General features: G+C 38.0%; 1 protein-coding gene across 2 annotated transcripts in view; it reads right to left on the bottom strand.

The window, feature by feature from the left end:
• Positions 1 to 546: 546 nt before the first annotated feature.
• Ccdc34 (coiled-coil domain containing 34) overlaps positions 547 to 23,167 on the bottom strand; it is a 32,684-nt gene continuing 10,063 nt past the window's right edge. For both annotated transcript variants that reach the window (XM_059261074.1, XM_059261075.1), the window contains exons 3-6: positions 17,080 to 17,187; positions 7,594 to 7,752; positions 6,921 to 7,062; positions 547 to 1,024 (exon numbers count right to left, since the gene is read on the bottom strand). In XM_059261074.1, the coding sequence (XP_059117057.1) occupies positions 810 to 1,024; positions 6,921 to 7,062; positions 7,594 to 7,752; positions 17,080 to 17,187 (624 nt within the window). In that variant the 3' untranslated portion in view covers positions 547 to 809. The remainder of the gene's footprint in view (positions 1,025 to 6,920; positions 7,063 to 7,593; positions 7,753 to 17,079; positions 17,188 to 23,167) is intronic.

The raw sequence follows: 23,167 nt of genomic DNA, 5'->3' as shown, positions 1-23,167 counted from the left end.
TATATAGTGTGACAAAATATTATTAGTGTCTCGACATTAGGAAAGCATCAGTCTCACAGCTGCAGCACAAAACAGTATCTTAAATTTTCTCCTAAAAACTCCAACCCTTATTTCTGTGTTGTAGATCAGTCTTTCAGTTAGGTTTTTAAAAAAAATATCTCCACAGGGGACCAATGAGATGACTTGGCTGGTAAAGGTGCTTGCTGTGCAAGTCTGTGACCTGAGTTCAACCCTTGGGACCCAAACAGTAGAAGTAGAGATCTGACTTGCTCCAAGTCATCCTCTGATCTCCACACATGTCATGGCACATGCATGGCCACAGGTATGCACATGCTCACAAAAAAGAAATAAATGTAAGAAAGAAAAGTAAAATTAAAAAATACCTTCATGGAAAACTGTACTAAAAACCATTAACAAATATTGCAAACACTGAAGCTTATTACTCTGGGTTTCTAACCCATTTAAGTAAGCTTTAGAAGTACTTGTTTGAACAAATCTTATGTTCATAGGTACAAATCGGAAGCAAATAATAAGAGTGCAAAAGAACACAAGAAAAACCTTTGGTTTATTGACATAATAATTAGTTTTAATAAAAACTAAAATACAATCATTAGATCAACTGTAAAGTTTATAAAAACAAACATGTAAAAGCTATCTTTAGCTCTAAGGATTCCATATACAAATTAAAAATTTGGTACCTGTCAGTTATCACATCAAATGTTGACTTACTGATTGAGAAGTGTTAAGAAAAACTATTCTGAGTAAGCTTAAGAAGCTCCAGGTAGAAAGCTATGAAATGTCCACATGCTCTATCTCTGTATGCGGCACAGAGTGCCAAGGCAAAGGTTGTTCTTGGCTTTATGAACTGCCAGAGATGATGATGTGAGTGGCTGGCTCGTCACAGGTCGTTTAGCCTTCTTTCCGGATTCACTCTTAGCTTCTTTTGGAGGGGGCATATGAATTGGCTTCCAAGGAATTGGGTTATAAAATGTTGGTTCTGGGTAGGAATTTCCACTATAAAAACCTAAAATCATTAAAAAATCAGAATGAACAAGAAAAATTCTTAGATCAAAGAAATCAAATTTTAATTGCTAGAAAAATATTAAAATGGCAACAGGACAAAGTATCATTGGTAAATCAATACACTAACTTAAAACTTGAAGCCTGAAATGTTTTAAAAAAAAATAACATTGTTCCAATATAGTAATCACTGTAGCAAACCTTAAAAATTCAGAGAATTTGAATAATACTGTGAAAACCTATCTAAATAAAAATGTTTACATAAGTTTTACTATGCAATTTCTTTTATAATTCTTAAAACCTTTATGCAAAAAACCCAAAAACGAAACAACTTTATGCTCTTAATTCAGTATTGGAAATGGCTAATCATGTGATAGTGTCCCTTATCAGATACTAAAGTTTATAAAAAAAAAATAAAGACTTTATTATATATAAGTGCCCACAATAACTTAAGATTCCAATTTAGAACCACTCAACTTCTGCATTACTGTCAACTCAGGATTTTGACCACTAATTGGCATTCATTCTGCTAATGCACACGAAGTGTTTACAGAATGGTGACATCTGACAACCCATAATGGGATGCAGGAAGAACATGCCATGAATTGGCTTTGAGTCCTCCACTCACCGTGGAGACAGAAATCCCTGTACTGTGCAATTTGTAACAATGATATGGACATAAAGGATGGAGACAAGAGAAGCACAGCATGTGAGAATTAAGTTCACAAATCCAAAAGCATTGAGATAATAATCCATTCTTTTGGTAGTTAACTTCTAGTCAACATCTCCATTCTAACTTTACTATCTTGTCATTGGTTAAAATAATTGTTTATCATCATTTTTCTCAACAAAAAAATTTAAAGAAGTATGCCATGCCAGTGCTCAGTATCCATAATAGATGAGCCTGTGACATAAAGAGAGGTCTAGTCCTGACAGCAGGAATGTGTCTTTCAGACACTCCCAGTCCACACTGACTGCAAAGATATGTCAACACACACTTCACTAAGACAGTCAAAACAAAGTCTGCAGTATGTTCTAGTGTGTGAACAAAACAGAATGGGAGTATTTAATAATAAATCACTTAAACAAGTGAAGGCAGCTGTCAGCAAGGTATGAGTTTCTAACATGAAACACAAAGAAAAACATGCATTGCCATTATAATCAGCCCAAGCCTAAAGGCAAACTGGGTACGTTTGGTCATGTGCTGTCTAGCATTCTACTCTTCAAAAAGAATGCACTGGACCCTGGGAGCTCTACCATAAAGACTGGTAGAAAGAGAAAAAAAGCAAAATGACCTTGCAAACATACCTCAATTGAGGTTTGATGGTCCAATAAATAAGATACTTTATTTTGGAGTCCTGGAGCCTGAGCACAGAGTCAGGCAAATGCTAAAGTTACTCTCTACCACTGAGCTACACTGCCAACCATGAGAATTTTTGTTTGCTATCATTAGAAGCCATTGCTTGAAAATGTAAGTTTGTGGCTGGGCAGTGGCAGCACACAACTTTAATCTCAGCACTTGGGAGGCAGAGCCAGGTGATTTCTGTGAGTTCGAGGCCAGCCTGGTCTACAGAGTGGGTTCCAGGACATCCAGGACTACACAGAGAAACCCTGTCTCAAAAAACCAAAAAAAGTTAAGTACGCAAACTGTAACAATGGGTGCTGGGAAAACTGGGTTTATACAAGCAAAAGAATGAAATCAGAGCCCCTTTTCTCACTTTGAACAAAAAAATAAACCCAAAATGGACAAGAGGTTTTAATGTGAAACCTGAAACTTTCAAACTGCTAGAAGAAAATGGGTACAACACTTCAGGATACAGGCACAGACAAGAATTGTCCAAAGATGATGCAGCAGCATGGAAAATAATCCCAAGAATTAACAAATGGGATGACCCCTTATTAAGGAGCTCCTGTACAGCACAGGAAACAATTACCAGAGTGAAGAAAGCAAGCAGAATGGCAGAGTGGCACTCAATGTGGGGCAAGAATTTCCACCCAAAACCCAGGAAAGCTTTAAAAAGAGATTCTAAAACAGAGCTAAAAACAGCTTCCTAATTGGGTCTCCCAGGCAAGCTGTGAAAAGAGACGCTGCAGTGTGTGGGGTTGAGCTACAGTAAGGTGGGTTCCTGGCATGTGGGCTTGACCTACAACATGGTGAATTCCTGCTGCAGTACACAGAGGTGTCTCCAAGCTGTGCAGGGCACTCCATGGTAGATTTAGCTTTTGCTAGTATAGAAAAAAAGGGGTTTCTGGGCTACACGCTGCTGGATGGAGGCATAGACCCACTGCTTCCCAGAGTCAGGTGGTAAGTAAGCATGGTTTCTCCAGAGCTGGAGGTAAACATACCTCTGCCATGTTGGGAAGCTGAGGTGGGCGGAGCCAGCAGCCAGGGCTGCTGCTTAGGTCCCAGCCACACTGCAGTTTAAATCAATGGTCAAAAAATGATTACAGAATCACAATAAGACAGATTCAGATGGAATAAAACTGTTTACAATGTGTGTAAAAATGTACATAGGCTTGGAAGAGACAGGAAAAGGAGTATATGCAGTTAAATAAAGAAATAGATAGTTTTTAAAAAATAAAGTCTTTAAAGAGACAACAAAAGTAATATAAAAGTTAAGTTATATAAAGACGAAAATTACACAAAGAATCTGGATACTGCATATTATTATATTGTCTTTGGGATTTTTAACTGCAGGGAGACATTTGATTGTAAAGGCTACCCAGTTAAACCAATATTTATATGTATATTTTAAAAGTATCTTGACTTCAAAATTTGTGTCTAAGAATACATTGCTTTGGAAAAAAGGTACTGCTTTTGTTTCCACAGAAGATGCAAACGTGTGGATTGCTTCTAGGCTAATATGGTTTGATCAACCAAGACCCCCTGAAAGGTCGATACAGTCTCACAGACTACTACAGCCAAGATTTAACTATAATTCTTAATTTTCTCAGGATCCCCATAAGATTGCTAGCACTGTCATCCAGCAGGAAGTAGTATGAGAAGCTACACCCCAAATTCCCAAAATATTGTTTATAAATATTTATTTTTATTTAAAGGTGGCTGATTATAAATGCAATCTCTTTCTAAAGAAGAAAAGGGGATATAGAAAGGATGAAAGAGTAGATTGTTGAATCTACTTTTAAAGAGCAAAAATTTATTTGAAATGTTTTACAATGCTATAAATTTTGGTTTATTGATACAAATTTAAAGTTAATTTTGTCATAATATATACATATATTTCTCTTCTTGTTTAAGGTGTTATGTGTATGCAACTCATTTAAAATTGTAATATATAATTAAAAATACAGAATAATTAGTCATTTATGATAATCAAACTTATAGTCATGCTAGTTTTCTAGGTACACATAGATATGTTTCAATTAGGGTAGATAATCTTCAAACACTTCAAAGACTTACAGAATATGGTATTTAAAATGTTTTAAAAACTTAGACTTTCTGGACAATGAGACACGTCTGCTCCTGGCAGCACCAATTGCTTCAAAGAGGAGGATGGGCATCAAAGAAACTCCATATGGAGTTTGCTTCCTTTAGGGCAAAAATAGCCATTTGGGCAAGAAACTGCTCTTGCCTGGACTGCTTGATAATATGTTGTATACAGGACCCATAGGAAAATGACCACTGAATTTTGCCAAAACAAGGCAAAATGGTCCTTCAGGTTTCTGCTTTGCAGAGCAGACTGCCAGACATTCTAAGGACACAGGGAAAAGTGACTGAAAGACTCCAGGCCTATAGGTGGAAGATGGATGCCCCAAAGTTGCAGAGGAACTTTGGGTGACTGTCCAGGCAGCCAGCTGTCTCTGTCCTTTCTAGAATTATGGAAATTGCTTGCAATACACTTCCTGTTTACTCAGGTAATATTATATCCTTCTGGGGTCTTTGGTGTAGTTGAAGACTAGATAGTTATAATTTTCATTGGTTATGATAAAAGATAAATTAGATATCAAACTTTAGACTTACAAATATAGGATAGATGATAGAATATTTTCTTTACATTTGCCAAATACAAATAGAATAGATATTGTAACTGTAATTCTTGCTTGACAACTGTTTTCTTATATGTAATTTTACTATGTTAAAACCTTTTTTTTTTTTTTTGATTAGACAGAAAAGGGGAAGTGATGTGGGATATCTTTCTGCATGCTGTGAATATGTGCTGCTCCCATTGGCTAATAAATAAAGCTGCATTGACCTATGGCAGGGCAAGATGGAGCCAGGCAGGAAAATCCAAGAGAGATAGTGGGAGGAGAAAGGATAGTGCAGAGAGACGCCAAACCTCTGCCTAAGGAGCAACAAGATGCCAGCAGATCGGTAATGCCATGGCCACATGGCAACATATAGATTAATAGAAATGGGTTGAGTTAAGTTATAAGAGCTAGCTAGCAAGAAGCCTGACCCATGGGCCATAGAGTTTGTAAGTAATATAAGCCTCTGTGTGTTTACTTGGGACCAAGTGGCTTTGGGATGAGTTGGGAGAGATTTTTGCCGACTGTGGGGCCAGGTAGGATCGGAAGAACTTCCGGGTACAGGGAATGCTTTGCCAATGACACAGTTTTATATGGAAGATTCACAATCTTAATCTAAAAATAATTACAAAATGAAACACTCAAAGAACAAAACATTCAGTCAATAAATGGGCTGATGAACTGAAGAGAGAATTCTCAAAATAAGTATAGTCATAGGGATGTGACAAAGCTGCCATGCTTGGTGGTGTACATCTTAATTACTGCACTTAGGAGGCAGAGGTGGGTCATCTTTGTGAGTTCTAGGCTCACAATGAGACTTTGTCTCAAAATATATATTTTTTTAAGTTCTCAACATCCTTAGTTTTGAAGCAATTAAAATCACTTTGAGATCTATCTTACTCTAGTCAGAATGGCTGTCATCAAGACAACAAATGCTGACAAGGGAGTGGGGAAAGAGGAGCCCTCTGATGGTGGCAATGTAAAGTGATACAGCCACTTAAGAAAGCAGTTTGGAGGTTTCTCAAAAAAAAAAAAAAAAAAAAAAAAAAAAAAAGAACTGCCATATGACCCAGCTCTGGAGTATACACCCAAAGGACTTAAAGTCAACATACCAAAGAGATACTTGTACATCCATGTTTATTGTTGCATGAATCACAATAGCTAGGAAATGGAATCAGCCTATATGTCCATCAAAAGATGAATGGATAAAGAAAATGTGGTTCAAATACACAATGGGAATTTTATTCTATCAGAAATAAAAATGAAGTCATGACATTTTGAGGAAAATGGATAGGACTGAAAATCATGTTGAGTGAAACAAGCAGGACTAGAAAGGCCTAAGCTTCATGTGTGCTTACATGTGAAGCCTAGACTTACAACTGAGTAGATGTGCGTGCTGTGTCCACATCCTGCAAGGTGATCGTGAGAGCGAAGGACTAGATCTAAAGGGGTGGGAGAAAGACAAAACAATGGAACACTTGTAACATGAAAGACAAAAGAGGGACATAGGAGTAAGGCAGGAAGACCCATGGGAACAAGGTATCGTTGACTCATATGTGTGAATACCTGTGAGCCCAGGACTCAGGAAGGTAAGGTAGGAAGGTCCTGAGTTTGAGGCCAGCCTGGGCAACAAAGGAAGACTGTTTCAAAGAAACATAAACAAACAAATAAAATAAAATAAAATGTAAGTGTACAGTTTTGCAACTGTTGCCTTTAAGAAATATATTTATATATGAAATTCAAAAATTTACAGCACTTCTTTAGCAACATATAGTTACAATATTCTAGAAAACAATAATTTCAAAGAAAAATTACTTTTACACATTTCTATTTCTATCAAAGAGAAACAGCATTTATATAGCATTTCCTTCTGCAAGCCATACTTATGTAAGCCACACGACATAAAAACTAACCTGTAAGCTTTCCACTGGCATAACCATAGCTCTTTGCAGCTGGACGAGGTTTATTTTTTGCATTTTCCAACCATTCCTTAAACTTTTTTTCTGCTATTTCCTTTTTCTCTTGTAATTCTGCTTGCCGTTGCTTTTCTTTTTCCTTCAAATGACAAGATCAGAGAATTCCCTGAGGTATTCTGTAACTAAATACTCCAGCCAAGTCTTCCTGTTTGTTTGTCTTCCCCCAGTTGCTTTCTGCCCCAATGACACACTGGCCATAAAACTCAACTATGTTTCTATAATCAAAGAATAAAAGTAAACATGATCAAAGATTTGGCATTAAAGTGTCTACTGATGAACAACAATAAGATATCAAATCCATAAAACAAGAAAATGCAAGTCTGTCTTAGAAGAACAACTTAAACACAGTAAAACATCTACTAAAAACTATCAAAAATGGTTAAAAGCAGTAATAAAGATTTTGAACCTGACTGATATTTATTAATAATTTTCAAGGAATACTACAAATACATATTTATTTTTGAAGCTTAAACATAAAATAACAGAAGTAAGGATAGTTTGTGTATTTTATACTAAAACAGTGTTAACTGACTAATTACATTTTTGTTTCTAAAATATACATATAAACACTAAAGTATGTATTCTGACTGGTCACTTCAATTAACAATACCTTCTCTTTCTTCTTTTTCTCACACTCTTCAGCATTTTTTTTCTTCAACCATTCTTGATATTTTGCTTTTGCTTTTTCTTGCAAATGTTCTTTCTCCAGTTTCTTTGCTGCTTTCTCTTCCATTTCTTTATTAATTTTTTGTTCCCTTTCTTTCCTTTCCTTCAATAAAAATGAAGGGATTTTAATTGAAGTATCTGTAATGACCTTTACAGAAGGAAGGCTACTAAGAGCTTGAGACAGTGAACAGTAGGTGCTCAAGAAAGACTGACTGCATTAATGATCGTCCTGAATCTTAGTAGGGTTTCATGGGCATTCCTTGCACTCTGAGTATGAATGACATATGCGTACATTTCCTCAATAGTCGGCCAGTGCAAATACTTGGATAAATCATCACTATCAGTGAGTTATCAGTGAGTTACAAAGGACTGTACTGCTTATTAGGGCAGAAACGGATAAATGCTTGGCTACACAATTCCTACATAGATTCAAAGTCAATAGTCAGTTCACACCTGTGATCCCAACGTTTAGGAAGCAAGGGTAGGACTAACATGAATTCGGTGGAGTCTGGGCTACACAGTAAGTTCTAGGCCAAGCTGGGCTACAGAGTGAAGTAGAGAAAGTAGGGGAGGGGAAGGGAGAAGAGGTTGGCAAATGAAGGCATAAAGTCAAATCTGGTCTACAAGCCTCCTACAATTGTTTTAATGAAAGCACTGCTAGACATGGCAAATAAAAACAGACAGACAGACACCAGAGTGAAGAGACAGCTTGCAGACGAGGAAAACAACCATCGCCAACTGCACACCACACAGGGGATTCACAATATGGAATCTATAAAAAAGTACAAAAGTGAAACATTCGAAGATTAAATCCAATCAATAAATGGGATAATGAACACAAAAGTCAGTTCTTAACAGAACAAATGAAAGTGGCCAATGAATACTTGGAAACAGTTTTAAGCATCCTTAGCCATGAGGCAAAGCCTTGAGATTATCTTATTCTAATCAAAATGGCTGTCATCAAGGCAAGGGTGTGGGGAAAGAGGAGCCCCCTCCATGGTGGTAATGCAAATTAGTACAGCCACTACGGAAATCAGCTTGGAGGCCTCTCAAAAAACTAAAAACACAACTAATATGACCCAGATCTCTAACTGGTGGGTATATCCCCAGAAGACTAAGTTAAAATACCTTAGAGTACTTGTACATTCATGTTTACTGCTTCACTAGTCACAAAAGCTGGAAACTTGGACTAGCTTAGATGTCCATCAAAAGATGACTAGATAAAGAAAATGTGGCTCATACACACTGTGAAATTTTTATTCCATTATAAAGAAAAATGAAATATAACATTTTCAGGAAGATGGAATTAGAAATCACAAGCTAGATTCAGAAAGGCATTTATCACATGACAACTCGTATAAGTGGAACCTAGATGTAAAATCATATAGGTAGGGGTGTGTGTGTGTGTGTGTGTGTGTGTGTGTGATATGAAACTAGAAAGGGGATCATGAGGCGGGAGGAATAATCTTATGGGAGGAAGAGACAGCAATGAATATATCTGACCTGAAACAGAAGTGGATAATATGAAGAAAGCAAACCAGCCAGACGACAGACTTGGAGCAGAGGGAGGACAGTTAGGCAATGGGGATGAATTAGAACAATATGCATTGACTCATACATATGAAAATACTGTCATGAGACCCACTATTTTGTATGCTAGCTTTAAAAATTAAAACAAAAACATTAACTGGATAGATGGTCAGAGGTCAAGATCATTGGCTGCTCTTCCAGAGGTCATGAGTTCAATTCCCAGCACCCACATGGTGGCTCACAACCATCATCTATAATGAGATCTGGTGCCTTCTTCTGGCATTTAGGCAAAACACTGTATACATAATAAATAAATAAATAAATCCTAAAAACAAAACAAGACAAAAATATAAACCATTAAAATTTGGACCTAGAGACATGGCTTCGTGGTCAAGAGCACTAGCAGTTCCTCCAAAGGACTCAGGTTCAAGTCCCAGAACCCTGATGCCAGCTCATAACTGTCTGTAACTCCAGTTTCAGGAGATCCAATTCTCTGCTGGTGTCTCTGGGAACCGAGCATGCATGTGGTATACAGATATATATATATACAGAAAAAAACGCTCATATACATAAATTGTGTGTGTGTGTGTGTGTGTGTGTGTGTGTGTGTGTGTGTAAATTTCTTTTTAAAGAAAAATTAAATGGTAAGAAATATTTGCAGCACATATATCTGCCAGGGTACTTATGCCTGGATAAAGGGTTCCAGGGCCAGAGATCTCTCTCATAGCCCTTGCCTGGCATGTGTGCTAAGTCACCAGCAATAGAAAAACAAAGTCCATGTGAATTAACTCGGGGACAGCTATGGTAGCTGAATGTGTATAGAAGTAACTGCTCAGAAGAGGGAGAGAAGTGCTTGGGTGCAGGAGTTCAAAGACTACACGGGGAACACAGTAACCCCATCTCAAACAGATATGTAATCCTGTTTTGATATCTTTAGAGAGGGTGAGGCTGGAGATTAAAGTCAGACCTTTGTGCATGCTAAGTATAAGCTAGGTCACTGAGCCAAGTTTTTGCATGAATGACAACTTCTTAACACCTTCCAAAAATAGGCAAAAGATACATCAAACAAAACAAAAAAGTCAACTACAAAAGAGACATTGTCAAAATGTGTCATTGACCCAATTCTGTTCCACTCCATTTCTGTGCTGCTGTTCCCAACATGATTGCATTTAAGGTAACTGAACTGAAATGAAGTCATAATGGTAGACTCTGTCTCCTACAGTTCTGGTGTCCTTATCAGAAAAGGAAATGACATTGGAGTGCGAACAGATAGAAAGCCATGCAAGGACCAGAAACACAGTTGTTTTCTTCTGCAAACCAAGGAGACACACAATGAACAGTCCAAACCTGCACATCCTTTCCTTGAGTTCTAGGCTCCCAAGCCATAAGAAAATTAACTTCCATTTTTAAAAAACACCTAGCTAGACTAGGAAGATAAGTCTCCCAGTGAGACTAATACAATAAGAAAAGACGCTAGGCTGGGCAGTGGTGGTGCACGCCTTTAATCACAGCACTCGGGAGGCAGAGACAAGCAGATCTCTTTTGAGTTCCAAAAGAGCCCGAGGACAGGCTCCAAAGCTACACAGAGAGACCCTGTCTCAAAAAACCAAAAGGAAAAAAAAAAAAAAGATGCTAAACACCAGTACATCTCAGGGTAACAAAAACAGCAATGGCAAATCACTACACACTAAAACAAAAATGACTGAGAAGATCAAGTCTGACAAAGGCATAGACCAATTCGAACTTTCATGTGTTAATAATGGGAACATAAAATGGTACAAGCACTTTAGAAAAAGTTTGGTGATTCCCAGAGAGTTAAAACACAGTTTCCATGTAGCCTAGCAACTGAGCTCTGAAGCATTTGCCTAAGACAAATGGACACAAACATCATTTGTGTGTTAAGTACAAACTGAAAACAACTCAGTTTCCTATTAGCTAGTGAATGAATAAGCAATTTGTGCTATTCCACGGGATATTAGAACAATAAAAAGGGATCAAGAATATATAAAATACTATGATAAAATTAAAAACAAAAGAAAATAAACTCAAAGGTGTATATACCCTATTGTTTTATTTAAAGAAATTCTAGAAAAGGCAAATCTAATTTCCAGAACAGGATTACTTTGTTGTCTTGTTGCTGGGGCCAGCTTGGGGTAAGGAGCAGGGTGCTGAGTGTAAGTGGACATAGAGAACTTTCTGGAATGACAGCAATGCTCTTATCACCTGACTGTAGTGCTGCTGGGTTGCTTGCACTGGTATATAAGGTTATCAAGCTTCACAAACTTACAATTGATATAGTATATGCCAATTGTAGCCCAGTGATACAGGACACCAGCTAGACTGCAGGGGAGTGTCAGTAGTGAGAACTAGACATGATCAAGTACCTTATAGGCATGCAGAAAAATGACACAATGAATCCAGAACTCGGAATTAACATGCTAATCACAAGTTTGGAGGGAAGGAATCTAAGCATACATCCATTTTTTTAAATTTGACAGGCTGTCCCCAGGACCTAAAGAGAGAACAGAATGCCTGTGGACAGCAGAGGAACAGAGCAGGTGCTTTTCTACCCAGAGAGGGAAGGCCACTAAGTGGCTTTAGAGTTTTCTAGCACACCGATTCCTACATAGGCAGGCACACACTGCGGTTTACAGAAGCAAACAATGAGACTGCCTACGACTTTCTGGCTGTGAACTCTGCTTCCTCTAATGGTGCCTGCCCCTCACAGAAGAAAGGGTGAGCCAACATCAGCTGACATTTGAAGGACACACTGAGAGCAGCACCATCAGTCACAGACCTCGCTGAGCTGCAGCTGGAATTCACACAAAATACCACTTGTGTTCGAGAGTTAAAACTCATTCTATTTTTAAGTAACTTTAAAGCACTGAACATAAAGGCCTTTCTCACAAAATACGTATCAACACTAAAAACCAAGTCTAGAAAAAGAACTAGCATGACAACACAAATATCAAAGTTCTGGATGAGATGTGCCCTGTGTTTAAAAAGGACTGAACAATTTACAGTTATAAGGAACCAGCTTTGCTAATGGATACATAAATTCTTTTGGTCTGATTTTCTGATAGAGCACAGTGGAGACGACAGAGGTGGCCGCCGCTAGGGCAGAAAGAGCCTGAAGCCAGGCAGCAGAGGACCACACACCACGAAATGTAAACAGAGGAGCAAATCCTAGATGCCAGACTGGAAAAGAAGCAGGAGAGGAGAGTGTCTTTCCAAACAGAAGTAACTGTAGGGAAGGCTGGAAAAAGAAACTCAGTAGTTTAAAAGAAAAAAAGAGGAAGAAAGAAGAAGAAGGAGAAGACGGTGAAAAGGGAAAAGGTGAAGGAGGAGAAGAAGAAGAGAAAAAGAAAACAGCAATCAATTATTCCTTAATAGGCACAAGTTTGCTAAAGAAAAATAGTTAAATTCAAATTTTCAGGGTTTATTTTTAAACAGTTCTCAACCTTCTGGAACAGCAATTTTATCAGGGCAAGCTACTTCTTCCCCCTGCTCCCCACCAAAACGAAACAAAACAAAAGGAAAAAAATAAAAAGAATTATTTCCCCCAATAATTGGATTAGATCTTCCACCATGAATTAAAACAGCAAATATATCATTGATCTGTCAGTATTATCTTCTGTTCTTAGACAAATAATAACTATGAATGATTGGCATGGCAAAATTAGTTTAATGGAGTTGAAGATAACAGGGGCTTTTAGATGAGAAAACATAGCATTCCGCACAGGTAGAATTATTCTGATTGATAGTTATACTTCTAAAAGATATCACCCAAAGTTTTGTTATAGTCACATACTTATTTTGATCTTGGCATTTATTCACAGAGAACACTATTTTGTTATATTTTGGAAGAAGCAAGCAAACAAAATCTACAATTGACTTCTGAAGGAAGAAATTTGCAGATATACACACCTAACTAATTCCTTTTTATAATCACATCCACCTGCAACTACTGGTCCTTTTAGTAGTATAACTGGACATTAAACTTAACAATAAAGACAGAATTGTAATTAAACAGTTTAAATCTTTGTCCTACAATTTAAATACTTGTTTCAATTCATAAAAGTAGTTTTTAACAATGAAGCAGCACCATTCCTAACATGAAATAACAAGACAAATTTACAATAACATTTTGTTGATTTATTCTCTCTCCTCTCTCTCCCCCACCTCTTTCTCTCTCTCATTTGCTTGCTTGTTGAAGAGCTAACTCAGGGTCTGCATACTGAGGCAAGTGTTCTATTACTGAAATACACCCCCCAGTTCCAGTACTTTAAAACTTCCTGATATATGATCCAACACAAGTATGTATTAAAACTGAAATAGGGGCTAAGAGTATACAGCTCAGTGGTTCAGTGTTAGCTTAACACAAAGCCCTGGGTTCAATTATTAGGGCCTATTTAAAAAAAATAAATAAAATAAAAGGAGAGCTGGGAATGTAACTGGATGGTAGAGCACTTGTTTAGCATGCATGAGGCCCAGGGATTTATACAGACATAACACAATATATACACATACAAAAGAAGGAAAAATATTTATTAAAAATTATGCTAAATCTAATAATAGATAAAATAATTCATGTTTTAAAGGATCTTAAAAATAAGAGAAGTGAAGATATGTATATAACATAAAAAGGCTTTTCTGGCAAATACATACATACACAGGGAGAATATATAGCAAAGTCACTAACAATGATGTGAATTGAACAGATTCATATAAGAAAGAATTTCTAACATATCAAGGGAGAGTCTGCTTTGATGCATAGGCAGAATGTGCTGATCCTAGAAGCCTTGGGTTATTCAAAGAAAACCTTAACACCAGGTATGAGATGCCTTTTGGGAAGGCCCCAGAGGCCTTCAAACTATATAGATTATGCCCACCACAGTGGGATATTAAGACCCTATTGCTGAAGACACCATACACTTTGGTTGCAGAATACCAAGAAACCATACTGGAACTGAGGTAGAAGTGTCCTTCCTGCTGTCTAAGCTTCATAGTGCACAGCTGCTATGTGAGCAACTGGGGTAGAAGAGTCAGTAATGGTCTTCCCAAGTATTAGACTTTACATACTATATTACTAACTTGTCAGGTAAGAGGTGCCTACTAGTTTGGTAGTGACTCAACTGTTACATGGGTAGCCAATTTATTTTGTACTGTATCTGAGGCCTGCTCCATAAGAGAGAGCTGTGGACCTTGTCAAAGGCCCATGGTTGGGAAGTTCATAGGCACTGGGGATGAACCTATGACTTCTGTCTTATTAACTGGACATGTTGTCAAACTGCCTCTTAAAAATTTACGCGGTAGTGGCACACACCTTTAATCCCAGCACTCGGGAGGCAGAGCCAGGCGGATCTCTGTGAGTTCGAGGCCAGCCTGGACTACCAAGTGAGTTCCAGGAAAGGCGCAAAGCTACACAGAGAAACCCTGTCTCGAAAAACCAAAAAAAAAAAAAAAAAAAAAAAAAAAAAAATTTACGTTCATAGTGATATGCTAGTGCTGTCTTCAGCCTTCATCAAAAAAGTTTCTCTTTGTAGCTAACAGCTACAAAGTTAAGGTACTAGTCACTAGTCAGTGCTGAGAACAAATGACTGTGAGTGCTTAGTATTAAAGGAGACATTCATATATATGCACAGGGAACACTGAGCAAGAAGTGGGGAAAAGGATATAAGAGATGAACCATAGTTAGGAGGGCTATAAAATGCTCTTATGAGCACGGCACATCTGTGACATACATGAACTCACAGCACAGTGCTTGCCTGCATACAGTCCATACAAGACTAAACCAATAAGAGATGAGGGCATGGTTCATAAGGCCTGTCCCGCCCTGCTCAGGGGAACTAAGAGCAGTCAAGAGATGCCAGAAGAGATGGAATCATTATTTCAATGATAGCAACTGGTTAGTTACGCATACTTCAAAGGATGGTGTCCTACTCAACCCCAACCCCATGAGTGACCCTTGTCAAACCCAGTGGGTCACAAAGCAAAAACAAAATAAAAAGACATGAAAGAGGGATGGGAATTCAGTGGAGGGAGAGCTGGTGAGGGTGGGAAAAGAATAAACGAGGGGAGAGAGATGAGTGTGGTCGGAATGGGTTATCATGTATGAAATTGTCAAAAAGTAAATAAATGGAAAAAAGAAAGCGAACTCAATAAAGTCTGATGTAAGCATTTAAAAACAAACACAACAATAAAACCAAGGGGCCTAGAGATGTCTCAGCAGTTAAGAGCTTTTGTTACTATTTCAGAAGGCCAGAGTTCAGTTCCCAGCACCTATATAAGGCACGTCACTCCAGGTTTAAGGGTTTTGATGACCTCCTTTTAGCTCTCTGTGTGTGTGTGTGTGTGTGTGTGTGTGTGTGTGTGTGTGTGTGTGTGTGTACGCGTGCTTAAAAAAAAACGGGAAATGAAAAACAGTAAGAAATGATGCATTCTCAAAAATTTGTCAGGGGTATATATTCCTGGAGGCTAGAAATCACAGCCAAAGCTCTAGACTAAATTTCTTTAAAAAAAAAAAAAAAAAAAGCTACTTATATCTTAAAATTACAAAATTTATAATGGAAAGTAAGAAGACTTTCCTAGCATATGTGAGTCCCTCAGTTAAATCCTCACCATTGTGAAAAATAATACTCTATTTCCTGTCTGTGTTAGATTTCATGTAAGTCATTTTTTCTCTCAAAACTTTTCAGTAAAACTATACTAGAAGAAGATGGGCTGTGGCTATCTCACGTGCTCTCCAAGAGAAGCCCAGCAAGGGTACATCATAGATTAAGGGAAGCACATGTGGGAGAAATGCTTAAGGGGAAGTTTGGATCAGAGAACACAGTGCAGTGCATTAGCCGGCCAGGCTGGAGGCCTAAAAATCTCATTCAGAAGACAGACAGGAGACATGAAAACTAGGGGCCAGCATTCAGACTTCAGTAAGAATAATCCGGCAGCGACAGAAGATGACGCTATTCACTCAGTATCATTTCTGGGTAACTCATTAATGGTGCTGACCTGCACCACAGGAAAAAAAAAAAAAAAGATGCTGCAGAACTGGACAGAAGACCTTGTGTTCTAGAGCAGGGGAAGAAACAATGGTGTTCAAGAGGCAATGAGACTACTCAGAAGCAATCATAAAAAGGAGATGTTTACCAACAAGAATTCTGATTATGCCTCAGTGTTGGAGGAGACAGAAGTAGTAAGAAAAATAAAGAAGCTAGAAGAAAGGTTCTTTGCTGGGATAATCTTTTGGTACACTGTGTGAAGATGTTTGTTTAACCTCACCTGCCTAAGGCACCTTCTGCTTGCTTTAATAAAGAGATGCATAGCCAATAGCTAGGCAGGAGAAGATAGGTGGGACTTTGGGGGAGAAATAGGAACTCTGGGAAAGAAATGGAGATGCGGAAGATTTGCAGGCCAGATGCAGAGGAAGTTGGATGTATGGTACTAGGGAGAGGTAATGAGCCACGTGGCAGAATGTAGATTAATATAAATGGGTTAATTTAAATTTTAAGTTAGTTGGGAACAAGCCTAAGCTAAGGCCAAGCTTTCATACTGAATAAGAAGTCTCCGTGTCATTATTCAGGAGCTGGTGGTACAAACAAAGTCTAGCTTTAGTTCTATGAAGGGGCAAAGGCACCTTGTCATTGGTTGCTCCAAGACCCTGATATTTCACTAATTCCACTAAAAACAGACTTAGTGATGGCAGGCAGACACTAGTGTAAGCCACAGGAAGAGGAGAAGGCTAAGGGCAGAAGACAGACACTTGGTAAGTGTCAATGAAAGTAGAAAAAAAAACAAAAAACAAAAACAAAAAAGCAACAGATAAACAGTCTTAGATAATGGGGGAGAAAGAAAGACTTTGTAAAGATTCGAAGTACATACTTGCTTTTGTTTTTCTTCTTACCTGTTCATTTTTCTTCTGAACCCATTCCTTGTGCTTTTCTTCAGCAATTATCTTTCTTTTTTCACGCTCTTTCATTTCTTTTGTTTTTTCTATTTGCTGATTTAATTCCTGTGGGGTTTTATTTAAACAAAGAGCAACACTTAATAGAAATACCCAAATCACATAACTGAAAGAAGGCTGAGACTAAATTAAATATGAATATAATTTATCTTATACGACATATACCACTAGTGACAATATCTTATTTAAGTAACTCTAGGATAAAAGAAAGCACTGGTACAACATGTAAGTCATTCTGCAGGAATACAAATAATTGGTTGGTAGCAAAACTCTGGTTTCTTAGACTAAACTTCAGCAACTGATATCAACTTTCCTATACATAAATTTTGTCATCACTGTGAGCTACTGGCAGTAGCTCAAGAGAATTATAAATTCCTTTTTACAGTTATTTATTCTTTTATAGTTTTTTTTTTTTAGAAAAGAAACCTTTTAGATTCTTGATGAAAATAAAGGATGAGGATGAAATAATCCTTAAAGTTTTAATTTATAGCTATACTAAAGAAATGTAAAGAAGCTATTTACTTTCCTTAGAGGAAAAAAAAAAGAATCTAGAATTTTCTTCATTAATTTTACAGCTGCTAGGATATAAAACAAAATCATGTTCAGATCCCAGATTACTTAACTGCCTCTCTGTCACTAGAGTCAATGTCAGGGCATTTCCTCAGGAGAGAAAATGAAGAAGCTACGGCCAGTAAAATACAAGCTGAATGCCACCTGACTTGCTACTCATCAGTTAAATCCATGCATTGGTTGAGAAACTTCTCAAACTAGACTTCTCTAGGATTCTACACTCACTCACTGTTCATTGTCTGTCCTTTCTCCTTAGTTACTAGTAATCAGATACATTTACACATCTTCCATTGATCTACTCTCTTATCCAGGCTCCCTTTCCCTAAGACCTAACTATCTGAGCATACAGGCCAATAAGGGCAATTTTCTTTCAGACTAATTCCAGTACCTTAAATGAAGATAATATGTAGGCAAGAACGAAGTTTTTGCACTTTAGAACAAGATCACAGGCTATCTGCTTTCGTGAGTGCTTGTCTAAATTCCACTGGATAGAAGACAGCTGCCTCCTTCACTCAAAAACTCTCAACATCTTAACACTGTCCCTCTAAAAGCAAACTTCTATCTTGGTATTAAGATTTTTTCATTAACTAGCTCTTATTCCTTGATTACTCTAATACATTTTTACAGATGCTTGCTATACAGCTAACAAGAACTGCATGGTGGTAGTTGTATATATGTGTATGTACATGTGTGCATGCATGCAAAAACACATGAGTGTGCAAGTGCTCACATAATGCATGTGTGTGAAGTGTGGGCACATGCATGCCACTGTACACATGTGTAGGTCAGAAGAAAACTTTCAGGAGACGGTTTATCCCTTCCACTGTGGGATCTGGGGATCAAACTGAGGCCATCAGGCTTACAGGCAAGAACCTTTACCTACTGAGCCAACTCACTGGCCCCACCTTGCTTTTTTTGGTCCTAGCTCGGCTTCCCCAGCACTGGATTTATAAGCACACTCTACCATGAGTGGCTTTGTTTGTTTGAGACACCGTCTTTTTTTTTAAATAATTTATTTATTTTTATGAGCATTGATTGGTGTTTTACCTACCCGTGTATTTGTGCTGAGAATGTCAGAGCCTCTAGATCTGGAGTTACAGACAGTTGTAAGCTGCCATGTGGTGCTAGGAATTGAACCCTAGTCCTTTGGAACTACAGAACCATCTCTCCAGCCCCCACAAGTGGTTTTCTTTTTTTCTCGATTTTTTTGAGATAGGGTTTCTCTGTGTAACAGCTCTGGCTGTCCTGGATCTCACTCTGCAGACCAGGCTGACCTCAGACTTACAGAGATCTGCCAGCCTCTGCCTCCCAAGTGCTGGGATTAAAGGTGTGCGCCACTACCGCCCAACACGAGTGGTTTTTTAAAGGTCTGGGAAATCATACTTAGGCCCGGGTGTTTGCACAGTGCACTTTATGGACAGTGCTATCTCCTCAACCAATAAACCACTCTTAAAAAATAAAACCAGGCCTGTTTTAGGAAATTTTGTTTACATAACTATCAGATCTATATGTAGAGACTTATTTATATACACGTATTCGTATGTGTGCACACATGGGTGTATATATAGATATATTTTTCTCCTTTGTTTTCTGACATAACTCCAGATGGTCTCCCCCTTATAACATGTACTACAATAATTTCCTAGTCAGTTTTCTTCAGAATGGTTTTCAAGCCATTAATCACTGTCACCAGTTTTTGTCATTGAGAACTCTAAATCACCCCTTTGCCATGAAGTTCTGCTTCATAGTATTCAATTTATACTGGTTTTCTCAAAAAGAAGAAACTGATACCACGCTCTACTTTTCTAACATCTCCACCCCACCATCTTGCCATTTAAAGCCATGTCTTCAGAGTTAAAAGCAGTTTTACAGTTTAGATGTACAGCCAGGTATGATGATTGGACTTATATCCTTCTAAAGGTTCTTTAAATAGTGAACAATTGCAGAGGGCGTTACTCAGACCTTATATCCTGTTTTATAGTTGTCAATTTTCAGTTAGTGTAAGGGCTAAAGAAGACCCTGTAGTACCTAGAAAATGCTACCACTGACCTACATAGTGATCTAATTCCAGAGAATATGTTTTAATATTTTGCCCATCCAAAATACACATCATATCCTAGACACAAGAATCTCTCCCAAAATTGGCCTTGACTTGTTTATCACCAATGTAGGCCTCTTCCAGGACAGGAGTGTTCTCTCAAAAGCCCAACATAGTCTTCTAGGGTACCACTGAATTTCAACAGGATATAGTTATTTTCCCATAGAGTACACACTTTATGGTAAAAATAAAATCAACATGCATTTGTATTTCAATATATTGTGACTACCTACAAAAAAGTTTTAGCCACCGAAGGTAACAGTTAAAAACAATACAAAATAGCTTTGACCACTCTATATCCCATCTGATTGCTTTATCCAAAGCTAATTAATTAAATGACAAAAGTTAATGTGGTGGTGGGGGGAGAAAAACTATCTGGTTTACTAAAAAAGGTATTTTACAGTTTTGAACACATTAATGTATAAAGCTAATTAATGGAACCAAAGACTATAGAGAGAATGAAGCTAGAGAGATGGCTCAGTTGTTAGAAGCATGTTCTTGCAGAGAATCCAGTTCAAGTTCCTAGCACCCACATCAGGTGGAGCACAACCACCTGTAACTGCAGATCCAGGGGGTCTAGTGCCTTCTTCTGGACTCCACAGGCATCTGCATTCATGGGCACATAGACACACACATGTGAGTGTGCATGTGCATGCACATGAAGTAATAAAAATAAACCTTAAAAGAGACCATAGAGAAATTTAGGCAGCTAGCTAAAGAATTTTTCAAAGTAATAAAAATGTAAATAAAATACAAATAATCTACAAAGTCCAATATGCTGGCTTTTATAATATTGATGTTCAAAAATAATTATAAATGTTTAAAATTTGTAAATGGATAATTTGGATGAGTTAAAACAATTATAATTCTAACAAAAATGTCTGAAATGATTATGTCTGTTGATGGACTCAAGACACTTATGAATGAGGCTAATTTCTTTTTTTTTTTTTTTTTTTTTTTTTTTTTTTTTTGGTTTTTTCGAGACAGGGTTTCTCTGTGTAGCTTTGCGCCTCTCCTGGAACTCGCTTTGGAGACCAGGCTGGCCTCGAACTCACAGAGATCCGCCTGGCTCTGCCTCCCGAGTGCTGGGATTAAAGGCGTGCGCCACCACCGCCCGGCGCTAATTTCTTTAATGGTCCAACTTACCACATAAAATTTCCTTTAAATTAAAAAAAAAAAAACAAAAAAAAAAAAAACAATAATGCCAGAATATGGAGAAAAGAGGACTAGAGAGAGGAGAAGGGATAGACTAGGGTATCAGGGGTAGATATGATTAAAGTACATTATATACTCAAACAAAAATCTCATTACACAATCTGTAACTTTGCACAAGCATGCACTAATTAAGTAATTAAATGGTTAAGCTAACTGTGGTAGTCTACTAAACAAAATCCCAACATTTGAGAGGTGAGGAAGGAAGAACATTGAGTTTGGGGTCAGCCAGGATGACTAGCAAATTCGAGGACATCCTGGGATATAAAAAATACACTGACTCCAAACTGTCAAAATAATAAGTAAATATTAAGCCTGACTCATTTATTTTTAAAATAAAATCTTGATATTATGGGAAAAGGCACTTATATTGGTAATCAATTCCAGTCCTAACTTTTCCACTGATTGAAAACTCAACCAAGTTACTTCTCTCTAGTTTCCTGATTTTTAGCTTTAGTAGGGTCAGCCTACATGGTGATATCCCTGGCATGACTGGTACATAACATTCAGACAAAAATACCTTAGACATGTCAGAATTACATAATAAGGTAGCACAAGAAATGCCAAATAATTCAAAACATGAAAAGGATTTAATCCTTATAGATAATTATACCCTGCTGTATGCTTAACCATTGTGGTGTGGACTTCATACTACTTTAATTTGTTCTCAAAACAACTTTTCATAGTAATTATTGTCTTTCATACTCAATAACAGCTAACCTGAATTGAGTGTTTTCTATACACTCGGCCATATTCCAACAGTTTGTTCTCCCCCTTTCACTGAAACACAGAAGACTACGCTCAAAGTCTGTTTGGAATGGAGAAAGTATGGCTCAAATGTGTGCTATTAACTACTCCTCTATTGCTAATGTCTGATTTGTAGATGAAGAACCCAAAAGCAAGGGAATGTAAACAACTTTACCAAGTTAAAATTTCAGCCTTATCAGGCAAGATTTCCAGGGGAGGGATTGGGACATCAACCCAGCCACAAAACTTTTGACCTAAAATTTGTCCTGCCTACAAGATGTGCTAGGATAAAGGTGGTATAGAAATTGTGGGAGTGGCCAACCAATGACTGGTCCAGCTTGAGAACTATACCATGGGAGGGAGCCCACCTCTTATACTGCCTGGAGGTCCAGGACCCAGAGGCTGGAAGGTTAGAGACCTAGGATAGAACCAAACATGAATGGGGAAAAAAAAGTCAATGAAATGATTCCTAATGATATTCTGCTATACTTGTAGATGGATGCCTAGCCCAACTGTCATCAAAAGCTTCTTCACTCAGCAACTAATGGAAATAGATACCAAGACCTACAGCCAAAAATTAGGTGAAGCTGCTGCTCAGGGAATCCTGCTAAAAAAAAAAGAGAGGAAGGACTGTAGGAGCCAGAGGGGTCAAAGACACCACAAGAAAACCCACTGAATCACCTGGGCTCACAAGGGCTCACAGAGACTGAACTGACAACCAGGAGCCTGCATGGGGCTGACCTAGGCCCTCTGTACATATGTTACAGTTGTGTAGCTTGGTCCTCTTGTGACACTTCTGACAGTGGGAACAGGGGCTATCTCTGACTCTGTTGCCTGCTTTAGGGAACCCTTCCTTGCTGGGGATGTCATTCTGTATGCTATGAATGTGTTGCTCTGATGATTGATAAATCAAACACTGATTGGCCAGTAGCCAGGCAGGAAGTATAGACAGGACAAAGAGAGAGGAGAATTCTGGGAAGAGGAAGGCTGAGTCAGGAGACGCTGCCAGCCACCACTGCTATGAGAAATAAGATGTAAAGATACCGGTAAGCCACAAGCCATGTGGCAAGGTATAGATTTACAGAAATGGGTTAATTTAAGATGTAAGAACTAGATAGCAAGAAGCCTGCCACAGCCATACAGTTTATAAGTAATATAAGTCTCTGTGTGTTTACTTGGGTCTGAGTGGCTGCGGGCCCAAATGGAACTGGAGAAAAACTCCAGCTACAAATGGTGCCAGAACGTGGAGGTAAGGTTTCTCCTAAAACCTGAGAAAGAAGATTCTAAAAACGGAGCTAAAAACAGCTTCCTAGTTGTCTCTCTCAAGTTAGTGGCAGCCTGCGGGCTTGAGCTACTCTATGGCATGTTCGTGGAGTGAGGGTTTGACCTATGTCATGTTAC

Source organism: Peromyscus eremicus, chromosome 4 (assembly GCF_949786415.1).
Source record: "Peromyscus eremicus chromosome 4, PerEre_H2_v1, whole genome shotgun sequence".
In the NCBI taxonomy this organism is placed as follows: domain Eukaryota; kingdom Metazoa; phylum Chordata; class Mammalia; order Rodentia; family Cricetidae; genus Peromyscus; species Peromyscus eremicus.
The sequence above is the reverse complement of the archived record's forward strand: the minus strand, read 5'-3'. Positions and strand labels throughout refer to the sequence as shown.